This window comes from Perissodus microlepis, chromosome 1 (genome assembly GCF_051167445.1).
Source record: "Perissodus microlepis isolate ML-2025 ecotype Zambia chromosome 1, ASM5116744v1, whole genome shotgun sequence".
Classification (NCBI taxonomy): Eukaryota; Metazoa; Chordata; class Actinopteri; order Cichliformes; family Cichlidae; genus Perissodus; species Perissodus microlepis.
In genome coordinates, this window is record NC_140461.1 from 6,951,865 (window position 1) to 6,965,395 (window position 13,531).

At 38.7% G+C, this 13,531-nt stretch overlaps 1 protein-coding gene across 3 annotated transcripts in view; it reads left to right on the top strand.

The window, feature by feature from the left end:
- The window catches only part of ntrk3b (neurotrophic tyrosine kinase, receptor, type 3b), a 214,734-nt gene that overhangs the window by 118,784 nt on the left and 82,419 nt on the right, over positions 1-13,531 (top strand). For 2 of the 3 annotated variants that reach the window (XM_084928319.1, XM_084928303.1), the window contains 2 exons: positions 129-172; positions 2,443-2,545. In XM_084928319.1, the coding sequence (XP_084784445.1) occupies positions 129-172; positions 2,443-2,545 (147 nt within the window). The remainder of the gene's footprint in view (positions 1-128; positions 173-2,442; positions 2,546-13,531) is intronic. The other variant, XM_084928310.1, reaches the window with a different exon arrangement.

Consider the following 13,531-nt stretch of genomic DNA (forward strand, 5'->3'; position numbering starts at 1 on the left):
ACACAGTATGAAGTGTAAAATCATTATACATATTTACTTTAAAAGGACTGTTGCAGTAAACTGCAATCATTAAAGTGTTTTTTCCTACCACAGCCACTGATGCCTGCTTTTGTGCTTCTGTGTTGCAGTTACGCCGCCACATCCAAGACCACCAGACGAAGATACATTTGGGGTGAGTTTTCTCCTTAATGATGTTGATGAAACAGCTGCTAAAGATGGGGCCCCTGGTCTCAGCAGAAAGCTGATGTGTGTTTCAACACAAGCATAAACTACTTTTTATTTGTCAAAGACCCCTTGCAGGGCTATTTGCTTGCCTTGACATGCAGCGCTGAGCTTCAAAGGCTACAACACAGCAAACAATGTTACAGTCAGAGTTATATGTTTGGACTTTAATGATGCTGATGATGATATCCTGCAGTGGATGATGCTGTTTTGAAATGTTATTTAACGTGGGGATTTTGTACAGTTTCTGAAACCAGTGCTGGTGAGTTATTCCACTGGATTTCAATAATGTGCTTTTAATAGACTTTTTTAATAGCACACATGTTGACATGTGCTAGCAGAAACTCCAATAACATCAATAATGGCTGCTGTTATTGAGGTGGAAAGTTTCCGGGACTTGTACATCCATGCTTCCCTGTCATATCCTAATGGAAGCGACACACTGTTAGCGGTAATTATGCCCGTGCTTTTCCTGCAATGACCAGCTCAAATATCTGTAATCAAAAAAAAACCTGCAGTAACATCACTGCGTCTCTGCTGCTACATCTGCTTGCTGCCAAATTTGCCACTGATGGTGTTTTAGAATTTTTGCTTAGGGAAAATGAATAAAACTAGAAAAATATGTGGTCCCTAGCTTTAGACCTAATGTTACAGTTATAGCTTTACTACAGAGGCTGTTAAAAAAAACACATACCATCCATAGAAATACCCTCTGATTTTTTTTTTTTTTTTGCTCTACTTGCTTAAGTTGCTCTTTCATTAAATATAAATACAAGACAAAATTGCAATTCCTACAACTTTACAGCTATCAACAGTTTTGGTCACTGTAGAGTTTCTTCTGTCATAACAACTACATGGGGGTGAAATTTGTTATAGCTTGCCCTTTCACATTTTAGTAATATTTTTTATTCGGATTATTGTCATTATTATTCTTTTTAGTAATTTTCATTAAAGCTTGACGTTATGCATATTGATGATGAGACTACTTTGAGTGACAGGTGGGTGCCAACTAAGCCACTAGTTATAGGCAGCGCCTCCGCTAGTGTTTCTGGCGTTGCTCCCTTTACGAGTATTTTTACTGCATATTGTTGTCTGACAGACATAATGGCTTGGAACACAGTTAATTGTACTAAAAGCCAGTCTATGCTCCAGTTTTGATGAGTGAAATTACAGCATTCTCTTTGCATATTAATATGTACTAATTAGTGTGTATCAGTGTGATGTACCCAGAAATACTATGGATGCACCAGGCTACCAAGCTTACCCATACTGGGCAATAGTTTATCATATCACTCTCACCTATGTGGTCACTTCTGGCCAAAGGGTTTCATAGCCAAACGGTGTTGCACACTGGCACACAGTTTCAGTACTTAAATTATCCAACAGTGTTCAGAGAAATACATATTTATATGCAGTATAACATGAGTTTCATTTTGGTTCTGTGTCAGTGTAGTTATATACCTTTTGTCTACCTAATAACATTATATTGGATTCAACACAACTCTTTGTGGGATTATTTTGACTACAGATAACAGTGTTGGGCTACCTCAATATTGAATTTGCCATACAAAAACTACAGTATCTGTATGTGCATTTTAATTAACAAATTATTAAGTTTCAAAAATTCTAGTTCTGTTTAAATGGCATAATATGAATAAACATGGATTAATGGACCTTGAGTTAAATTGCTTAACCAGACTGTAAACTGTAACTGAGTAATGTCAGATTTTCACTGTAAAATACAAAATGCAATCATCAAACAATTACTTTTTTTTTAAATGAAAGATCCAGAGCAGCAAAAATCAAATATTGTGTGTGGTTCTCATCATCACCTGTAGGTGACGATAAACCCATAAAAAGAAGTTGTGTGCTGTATTTTTAAACATCCTGGTTTATTCAGTTTAAATCAAAAATAACAGGTTTTGATGAGGAGGATAAGCGGGATTTTCCAAAGCAGCATCAGTCACTTAGAGTCACATCATACAGTAAGTCTGGCTGTAGATGAGAATCGTATTTAAATTACATTCTGTCAACCAGAACACATCACAAACAGGACAGATTTTAACTTTCTTCCACACTGGTGTAATCTACAAGAAAGCAGTTGTCAAAATCTAGTCCCTTAAACTCTGCTTAAGGTGATCAGAAATTTGGAAGGGATTATGATGTGAACACATTCCTCTGATGGCTGCGTGAATCTGACACAGCATCTCATTTCTGCAGGTTTCCATTGCTGTGGGTTTGGCAGGCTTTGCTTGCGTCCTCCTCCTAGTCCTTTTTGTTCTCATCAACAAATACGGCCGGCGCTCCAAATTCGGTATGAAAGGTAAGTCTACACAGATAGTGAGACAAGCAGATCGTCAGGCAGACAGTTAGCTTTGTTTTTCGCCTTTCTGGCAGTTGCATCATTGTGCAGAATCCATTCCTCCAGCTAATCTTCTCTTCAGTACGTTTGTTCGCTAGAAAATGTACATGTGTGGCTACTGTAGAAGTCCTACTTTTTACTGCATGTTTACTGAACCACTGCTGCTCTTTAGTCATATCCTCAAGAGAACTCAATTAGAATAATAATGCTTTTTTGTCCCTTTGGAATCGGATATAAATTGTCTTTGTGACTGTTTTGTGTTGCTGTATGCAACATGTAACTGGGTGCTATCTGTAAATGTCTGCGCATAAAGATAAATCAATATCTGTGCTAGAGGAGAGTACACTTGCCATCGTGATACTGTGCATAGGCCTTATACAAATAGGTGAAAAATTAAAAAAAAACAAACATTAATCGTCTTAATAAAGTGCTGCCAGAACAGCTTCAGTGCTTCTCCTGATTGAGCCTTCAGGACTATACTGGAGGGACTGAACATAATTCTTCTGAAAGGATATCCTCTCATTTGGTGTTTTGATGACAGTAGGGGAGAGAGCTGTCTAACACATGGTCCAGAATCTCCCACAGGAGTTCAGCTGGGTTGAGGCCTCGTGACAGGGAATGCTATAGCGTATGAGTCACATCATTTTCATCAACAGCATTGTCATCCTGGAAAAGACCTCTCCCATTAGAATAGAAATGTTTCATCACCCTGAACAACTTTGTAATGACCCTTCCTTCTAACAAGACAAGTGGGCCCAAGGCATGCAACCAAAATGCCCCCATGGAAACCACCACAGGGCTCAAGCATTTGAGTTTTTCCCATAATTTGAGACCCGTCTGTATATTCGCTGCATGCTATGTAGGGCGATCACAGAAGGGATCATGAATTAATTAATGGACTTGGGGCTGTCGATCATGATGAGGAATTCAATAGGATTAATGTGGCTTTTGTGCATGCTGAGCTTTCACTTTGGTTCAGCTCCAGGTTTGCTTATCTCTTCAGCGTTGGCGTCGTAGAAGAGGAAAAAGGCGCCTTAGTGATGATCTAGGCGTATAGAGCAGTTCGGAGAGGAGAGGAGAGGAGAGGAGAGGAGAGGAGGGGGCGGCAGTGGCTCAGGTCCCGCTGGTCCAGGTTCAAGCGTTGACCTGCCCAGGAGCCAACCACATCTCCTGACCAGTTTATGGGCTGAGCATTTGCATGTGTTTGGTGGTTTGTGGTGGGTTGTTTTGTGGATGACTCAGAACAGACACAATTCCTGAGTCACTTTATGACAAGGTGTGCAGATTCTATATCCAGATTTTTTTTCGTTTCTGTCAGCTTCTAGCACTTGTCCCTTTTCCTACTTTAATCCAAATATTTTCTAATTACATACGATCATGACCCGCACCTCAGACCATGCATGTTCTTCATATGCACTGTAAGTACAGTGTATAGTGTAAGTAGCATTAGCCACTTCCACCTTTTAATTAAGCACTTTACAGGATGAGAGTTCGTTACCTACCTCGGTAAAGAACTCTCTGCTGCAATTATTTGGAGGATGCCAATTATTGCACTGGCCTAAAGCTGGCTCTAATCAAGGATGAGTCTCGGAGTTAATGAGGCTTTATAGACATGTTTGTAATGTCATAGGGACTTTTTATTTTTATTTCTAGCTTTCCTAACAAATAGGTTTATGGAATAAAAGCAAAGCAATTGGTTTTTTTATGCAGCATAACAGCAGTTGGACCTTCTGCATTTGTCTATATGAGATAAAATTTCATTGATGCTACAGCTGCTTGTTAAAGAAGCTTCTGCTTTACTATAACTTTCTCATGTCTTTATTCAGTAGGTGGAAATGTATTTTACACCCAGCAGACCTGTGTGATATTTATTTACGCCCCCAAGTATGAGTTGCTATTGTCATTTTTTATTTGATTCACAACTTAATATATGCAGCATCAGAAAATCAATATAAATCTGAGTGGAGAACTCACTGCCAGAGATCTGGTTTACAATGTTACCTTTATTTTATACCTACTATGTATTGAAAGGAAAGGCAGTGCTTCACGTTGTTGTCAAGACTTGGAGGTTACTGTGTCTCGATGCTCAACTCTTTGCAAAAGGTTGCTCAAATTCAGTTTTAGTCCTTTCCAAGGAGAAGCGGAAAGGTAATTCTTGATGGGAAGGTACACACTTCAGCTCAGGGTTTTTTTTTTTTCTTTAAATCACTAAGTGCCATGCAATTCTCCATCAGCAATTACTGCTTCATGCCGTATGTTAAGATTCCCCGCTTTGCTCCAAGACACATTTCTCAACAATTTCTGTTCAGACACTTGAAAAGCATTTCTCATAGATTTTTCTCTTGTCAGAATGTTTCCTAGAGTCATTTAAGTTTAGCTGCCTCATTCAAGATAACAAATAGTTTTATAAATGACTGTAATAGTGGGGGGGGAATGAGCACTTTGAAGCTTGAGCAAATCACCAAGTTGAACCATTAGCATTGCTGAAATATAGTAGTCTCTTGCATAAATGTCAGCACCATGTAAGGATGTGTAGATCTCAGTTCCTGTATCTGGTACTGTGCTGTACCGTGCTCATTTGTTTGTTCTTATATTTACTTTCGTTTCACTTTAAAACATTAACTGGCTACCTGGCTGGGCAGGTAGGTGGACAAGGAGCAGTATTGTGGAAATATGTGTATGTGTATTTATGTAAGATATCTGAAAACACAGCAGGCGTGCAATGAAACAGTAGTAACCAGCTTTGCAGCCAATACTGCAGAGATAAGAGAAAATGTCTAGAGACAACCCAGTGCCCAACCCACTGTCTGCTTTTCCACAGTGCCATTTGTAGATGATTCAGGATTCTGTTGCCTTGTCAGCATATTGGAGCCATAATGGAGATTCCCAGTCATCAACACATCACAGAAAGAGGACTAACAAAGCTGTAAAACTGACAAAAGCTCATAAGCATTACAAGTGACATAGCAATGCCAGCCGAGTGTCTCTCATCAGCTTAACTATGCAGTGTATTGATGAGGACTTCAGGGTTCAGCAGGTGAGTTTGATGATGTGCTTCAGCACTGAAAACATTCAACAAACACTGTGTGTATTTTCCCCTCCCACACTTGTTCTGAAGAATCAGCTGGAAGGCTTGAAGAAGTCATTACCTTTAGATGGAGCCATAATGGATTTTAGCTCCACTAAATCACTGTGGCTCTTTTGGTAGTTGGAGTTTGATCACTGACCGTTTCTGGGCATCCAATAAAAAAGTTTATTTTTTTCCTTTTTATTTGTTTGGAGTGTGTGTGTGTGTGTGTGTGTGTGTGTGTGTGTGTGTGTGTGTGTGTGTGTGTCAACTGCAGTCAGTTGATTTGCTGGTATGTCAAGGTTTAACGCCAGATCAGTCCCCTGGCTGCCCTACATTTACAGCTCTGACTGATACACAGCTGTTTGGTTTATGTGGTTGTAATCGTGGTTATATGAAAGATACTTTACACACGTGTGTGTGTGTGTGCATATCTACTCATACTGTAGATAACCTGTTGCTTTAATCAATATGTTGTCAACTCACCTCCCAGCTAAAACATCTTGCAGCCTAAGCATCAGGCTCATCTTTCAAATTGTGACTCACACCAGTGGGCTTTGAAGTGTCTTTCACGCAGATTTTTGTCAGCAGGGAATCAATAATGCTTCTTTAGAAAAAGACACTCAGCATGTCAGTAATAAGTATTGAGCTCCCCTGTCATCTTTTCTTATGTTCTGGGGGGAATTACCCCACCCCTGCTGCTGGAAATGCAGCCAATATACAACAAAATGTATATCATTTTGTCACCTTCCCTATCTTTTCAATAAAACCTTGTGAGTCGTAAAGGAGGAGTGCAGTAGACTGGCCCTGTTAAACTGGCTGCAGAACCATGAAACTTTGCAAATTAAACTCAAGTAAAAATATTTTTGCATCTAACATTGATCCCAGTAGTTAAACCTGGGTTGGGGATTCGTTAACAAGGTTAAAAATTCTAAAAATCCATTATTGTGAATAGCCTTCATATGCACCTTCTTGTGTTCTCACTCAGATTTCTGTCGTCATTACAATAGAGTAAAATATCCAGTTTTAAATTTTCTAAATCAAGTAGTTTCAAGCCAATTCCGAGGGTCCCGGCGGACTTTGGGAATCGATGCCTCATTCTGCTGCACATATCCGAGCTCATCCACAATAGCTGCTGGCAGTTGCTATGTGTTTACACAATGAGCAAATGATACAGGCACTATTTCTGGCCTTATTTCACTACAGAGTTTTGATTGGAAATATACAGTGAAGGAACAAACATGTCAGGGGAAAGTGACAAATGATGAGTGAGGTGTTTATACATCAGCACTGCAGAGATTAATGTTTCTTAATAAACTATGAGAAACTTGTTCAGTCTACTATTTTTAGTTTATCACCTACAGTGCACTCACATAGCTTTATATACACCTTTTTGTTATTTGTCATATCGACAGAACAAAGTGATTTTCGTTTTGTTTACCACTCACAACCATCTTGTTTTCCTGTTTCACCTTACAGGTTCAAAATTTCTACTACAACACAGTCACTTTATGCTTAGTTTTTATTGTACAGTAACTTTTATTTTTAGCAATTAGGTCCATTTGATATTAGGCATCTCAATTTAACACTTAACATACTAGAGCATATAGTATATTTAAATTTTAGGAAAAGCTTCATTATTATTGTTATTATTATTATTGTAATTTAATTGAAGCATGTAGACTTCAGTTATTCTAAATTGATTATACATAAATTATATCCAAGATATAAATAGAGTCTGAAGGAAGAGTGAAGAGATACACAATCCAAGGTGCTTAAGGTCCAGTCTGAAGTTTCTGTAGTCTGTGACAATTTGAGGTGCCATCTGTTGGTGTTGTTGGTGGTGGATCCGCTGTGTTTTACTGAGCCCAGAGTCAACAGAGCCATCTCACAGGAGAGGCAGATTTGGATGCTTCATGCAGATTTACTTTTCCAGCAGGACTTAGCACCTGCCCACCGCACCAAAACTACTACCTAATGGTTTGCTCACTATATCATTACTGTGCATGACTGGCCAGGCAACTCGTCTGGCCTTAACCCTGCAGAGAATCTATGGGCTATTGTCAATAATAATAATAATAATAATAAACTTTATTTATAAAGCACACTAAAAAACCAAGGGTATACCAAGGTGCTTGACAAAAATAAAATAGGAAAAGGGAGATGGGAGGATTGTCAAAACGAAGATGAGACACACCTGATCCAAAACACCACTATGAACACAACCTGGGCTTCAACACCTCAGGAGTATCAGAATGTGATTGCCTTAGTGCCACAAAACTGATGCAGTAACTGCCAGTAAAGAAGCCCCAAATCAAGTATTAACTATGTGAAATGAATACTTTTAAGAAGCTAGAGTTTCTATGCAGCAAATCCTTTTTGAAATATCCTAATCAGAGATACTGAACTTTACATTTTTATTAGCTATAATCCAAAGCAAAAATATTTGCCTTTATAGTTGAGGAATAGACTATATCTGAAAGTTTACCTTTTGAATAAAAAAAATACAATATTCAGATTCTTCACTGGTATATTGCACATTTAGTAAAAAGCAAAGAAGTTTGAGAAACACAGCAGCTTTAAAGCACTATAGGTCCGTGCACCAGTACTAGTTTATGTTGCTGAACTTGTAGACTTTTCTCTGTCCATAATTCAACAAAGTAACCTTGAAGCCATGAATTCACACTGCTCTGGCCCCTTGCCGTGGTCATCAGAAACATTGAGAAGTTGATTTTGGCTTTTGCAATTTCTATGTAAATAACAACCTTTAGTTTGCACTGGACCTGGTTTGACGCCCAGAATTGCAGCGTATTGGCAGCACCATCTTAGATTGAAGTGATCAGGAGCAACTTCGGTTTCCGTTTCTTGGCTAAGTGCATTTCAGCACATAGTGAGGCTGGAGCTTGAACAAGGATTGAACATCCTGCAATTAGTGGACAGCTAGATCTATTACTCGAGCCATGATTGCCTTCACATAGGTGTGGCATAAATGGCGCTAACAAGGAAGGTAAATTAAATTTACTATACAGTGACAGCATCCTGTTAGGGTCTTATTAATGTAACTCCCTAACCACAAACACAGTGGAGCTACGTGTGTGGGGAAAGTCACTGTCTATTCCTTTCACAGAAGCTGCAAAGGTTCAAGACAGAGGCTCAGGAGAGCAGCAGGCAAGCTAACCATCAATCATGGCTGTCAATCATTGCAATCATCAACCACTGGCTTCAGCCTCCAGCTATGGAAGATGCCACTTGGTATAGATACTAAAACAAGACTTGAATATGTAACTATAGTTGTGTGAATTGTGACTGTCAGATGTTATATCGAGACATGAGAATGATCAGTGGTGTGGGTGGTCAGGGATGGGATGTTGCTGATGTTTGCTGTCAGGAAATGCTTTTTCTGAATCTGTGAAGCATGCATATTCTAAAAAAAATCATGGTGTTAATTTGACCTCCACAAACTGGATGAATTCCAGGTCACACCATACATCAGCATGACTGACCCGCCAATTCACTCCCCCGCTGGCATGCTGTCATGCTGAGCTTAATGTTTCAGTTTGCACACCTTACTTTACTCTGCTGCTCTTCTTTCTGTTTTAAGGAGCGTGTTAACTCCTTCCTTTCTCTCTTACACCCACACTTTATCGTGATGACAACGTATGTTCCTGGCAACTAATTTGCTAGTTGCTTAAACAAGAGAAAAAATGAGACTAGTCGACTTGTCTAAAGGACAAAAAACCCTCCGAAATCTTTTAAAACTGAGACTTTAAATAGATGAAATTAAACATAAAATGCAATCAAATTAATATTTGTGTGTATTTTATGAACTATATAAAACTGTCAGTAATGCTTTAAATGATGCAAGAATGTGCTGCACTTTCCACTGTTTATAATGTTGCAAATGCACACGGTGTCAGATTAGTTGGCAGAGTTTTCCTAACATTAGCAACAGCATCCAGAGAACATGTATGCGGTTGTATATTAATATAAGAAGAATAATGCATTCAGTACATTTCTGGCACCAACTAGCAAAGGCAGCAGCATGTGAACGTTTAGTCGACTAGTCATGCATATTCCTAATGACAACTGGACTGAAGACTTCATGTGTATATTTAATTTTAGCCTATTTTACAAATGCATTTATCAGTGATTTACGGTCATGCTGCTGATGTTAAGAAAGCGTCCAGTGCTTGGGCACAGTTAGTGATCACACTAGATGCTAGTTATCCTCAAATTCTCAGCCATGCCTGAACATGACACACAGAGATCACAGCAGTCAAAAGAGCTGGACTTGGTAAACTCTGAGAGATATTTTATTTTGGTTGCATGAGATTATTTGCTCTTTTCTAAAGCTTGTGTGATCGTATTGATTTTTTAAACTGCCTCCAAAATGAATGTTTTGGGTTCAGACATTCAGACAAAACAAGCAATAAATCTCTTGGAAACTGTGATTTCTCACAGTTTACTGATATTTGTTTAGCCAGAGGTTCATTGATAAGTTGACAAAGTGACTCCGATCTAGAGTAAAAGCAGGTGGTAATTACAGAATTTTTGGTTTTGGTTTTTAGTAACTGTCCTCTTTCATTCAAAGTTATATGATTAACACAAGGCCAGCCACTTAAGACGAGCAACATACTACAGTTTCTGGATAAACTACCTCTGTTAATATGAAGCAATCGTAAATGATGTCCTAAACGAATGACTGTCCCATCAATGCTGAAAAAACAAGACGTCCGAGTGACATGAAGCATAACTAGTGGGAACGGGCAGCTTGCTGCCTCTGAATCAGTCAGTAACAGTCTCCGCATGTAAGCAAATTTAGCTGTTCAGTTAGCACTGCTACTCACAGTGTTCAGATAGTATTTCAGTCATTATCTCATTGTGGAAACTAAACCTGTGACATTTTTCAGACTTTTTACCCGTCCGCTCTCTAAACAGTTTTCAGGGTTTTTAGATGGGCAGATAGACAAGTACATAAATCACAGAGACGCCCGCGAACTCACTGACTTGCACACCGACACTGAAGTACACACATTCACACACAAACCATACCCCGCGGCCTGCCAGCCTCTGTGATCCACACGTGTGTGTCAGGGTGACTTACCCTCCTCTCCGCTACATTACCTGAACCAGGCCTGGGGATGATCAACCCACCCACCCACACACACACACACACACATACATAGAGAAGTATTTACTGCATCACTGCCTCACTCGGCCTCCAGTGACCAGATTGAGCTCTGCTGCTAAGCACTGAGACATGCCCGTCTAAAGACAGATAGACACTCTGTGTGTCTGTGAGGAAAACAACTTTCAATTAAAAGTTCTTTACTTGTCTTCCTAAACATTAAAGGGACTTAAATGGACCATTTTTCTTTAAAATTTAATGAACAGCACTGCAAAGTAGCTACATACATTTACTCCAGCAAACTTTATTCCTGCATTTGCTTTGTAGTTTCAATCTTCTCTTAATTTCGGAGGGATTTTTTTTTTCTTTAGTCCATTTCATGGCCAGCTATTCATCAGATAAAAATTTAAAGAGATTAAAATCTTTTACATAGAGAGATCAAATGTTTCATCACTTTAATACACAAGTCAAATCTGATGATGTGTGACTATATAAATATACTAACAAACTTACACTAACAAAAAAAACATTTTTTTGTTAATGTATTTGTTGAGTTATTTGTTGAAGTATCACACTAATGGAACTATAAAGTAAAAAAAAACAACCTTGAGAGAGTATGCTGTATGGATATGTTTACAAACAATTATGGAAAAATGATTTTCAATATTAATTATGTAACTTGGCTTATTTCATGTTTAGTGTTGGAAGCTAATATTAGAAATCAATAGAATGTGCATGGAGTCACTTTAATTAAAGGTCAGAAAATAGAGCAAGGGCAATCATATAAATATATTGCGACCATAATCAATGAAAAACTGAATTTTGATGAGAATTGCAAATCGGTCTACAAAGGTACAAAGGTTTATTCATTCTTAATTATGGTTCCCATCCTCTACGGGGTCAATTTCAGTTTCTTCCTCGGGATAGAGGTTTCTAGTTCCAAGATGCAGAACAAAGTGTTATAAAAAACAGCTTTGTTCCTGCTGCCGTCACTAAACTTAATAAGAACTGTTTTTTGATTTGATTCATCTTATCTAATTACCAAATATGTGTCGTCAAGTTTAAATAGGTGTGTGTGTGTGTGTTTTGTAAAGGGATGCCAAATGCTATCATTTCTCTGTAAAGCAAATTTACCTACGCGTATAAAATAAAGAAACCTTGAACCTTAAGTTTAAAACATTTTAAACGGTTTGAACCTAAATTTTAACCTTTATGTATGCTACTCCCAGCAGGTCTCAACACCAACTTCCATAAACTGATGGATGCAGCTGAAGGACTTTTACACATCCAGCTGGAGAATCCCATATTTTAGGGGCTAAATCACTATTTACAGGTTGATTTAGTTTGTCCATGGTTGCTGTACATCTGCAAACCACTTTGGACCCCTACCTCTACCCAAGCGTATCATTTCAGGCTCCTTCTGACTAAATCACTGTCACGTCTGTTGTCAATTATGCTGGCTCCGTTCTGTGCTCAGATCTTTCTTCTCTTCTTCCTGCAATATGATACCCAAGTGAAAGAGAGGATAGAAAGCCCCTAAAACAGAGCAATACTGTCAAATATAAATTACTGCAGATGGAAATGACAATATTTTTGTTATTTATTTATTCTTTGTGTCTGTTGTACACGTTGCATTGGAAATATTTTTGCAGATTGACTATAGTGGCAAATATAAGCAGTGTGAAATCCATATGAACAGTTTCTGTGCATATCTTCCATCTTCATTTAGGTTTTCACATTTAAGACATCAAGTCACATATAAAAAGAAACCTCAGCATCATCTACCAAACACAATGAAACGGATCACTAACCGCGTGTCTGCTGCACAAACTGTGTTTACCCTTTGCTCAGTTGGTACAGCACCGTCATCCTAATTGGCTGTAATTCATTCTTGTGAACACATGCGACAGATGGGGACTGCTAAGAAAATAACAACAGACCCACCAGGAAGAGCTCCTTTTCCTCATTTTCTTCCTTTTATACATCTCGTCCTAGAAAAGAAGGACATTTTTAGGAAGTAACGTTAATCTCACCGTCATCTCTGCCGTCATATTGTTGCTGCTGATGCATGCCACAGATTGCCAGAGCTTTTAGTTAAACCCTAAAAGGAATTGGATGCTGCCTGCCACCTCTCAGCCACAGCATGATCTCACATGTCCTTCTTTAGTTCTTTTTGCACCTTGAATGGAAAATGAAAAACACAAAAAAGGGCTGTTTATTTATTTATTTCATTTAAAAGTTGCATGAGAGCCTTCCCAAGGAGTTTGGCTGTGGTTCTGTGGATATTGAGTGCCAGGGTGGCCCGAGGTTGTTGCTGCGGAAATGCTGTTCCTCATACAAATAGGATTTCTATTTTTTGCAGGGTTATTTTTTTTGGATTTTCAGCACTAGACTTCTAATAGCTAAGTGCCTCATGTCCTTATGATGTCTTTCTGTGGAGATGGTCACTGCTTTGCTGTGCCATGCATTATAACCCCCAGTAAAAGGCAAGGCTTGCAGAGTGGTCTCGTTGAATGCTTTCATTGGGTGTTTGGAAGCTTCTTCCCTTTTAAGTCTTTGCCATCAATAGTTCAGAAGGCTGTCTTCAGTCTTCTGAGTTTAACAATAGCTTAATATAGCATTTTTAAAATGTCAGAGTATTGCAGAATACAGCTGTAGGAGTAGAAGAAGGCTTTCTGAATTGCTGCACCAATTTAGATTGATCCCCAAGAGGAATTGTTCCATAAATATCATGTTTGCTCCTCTTTTTCAG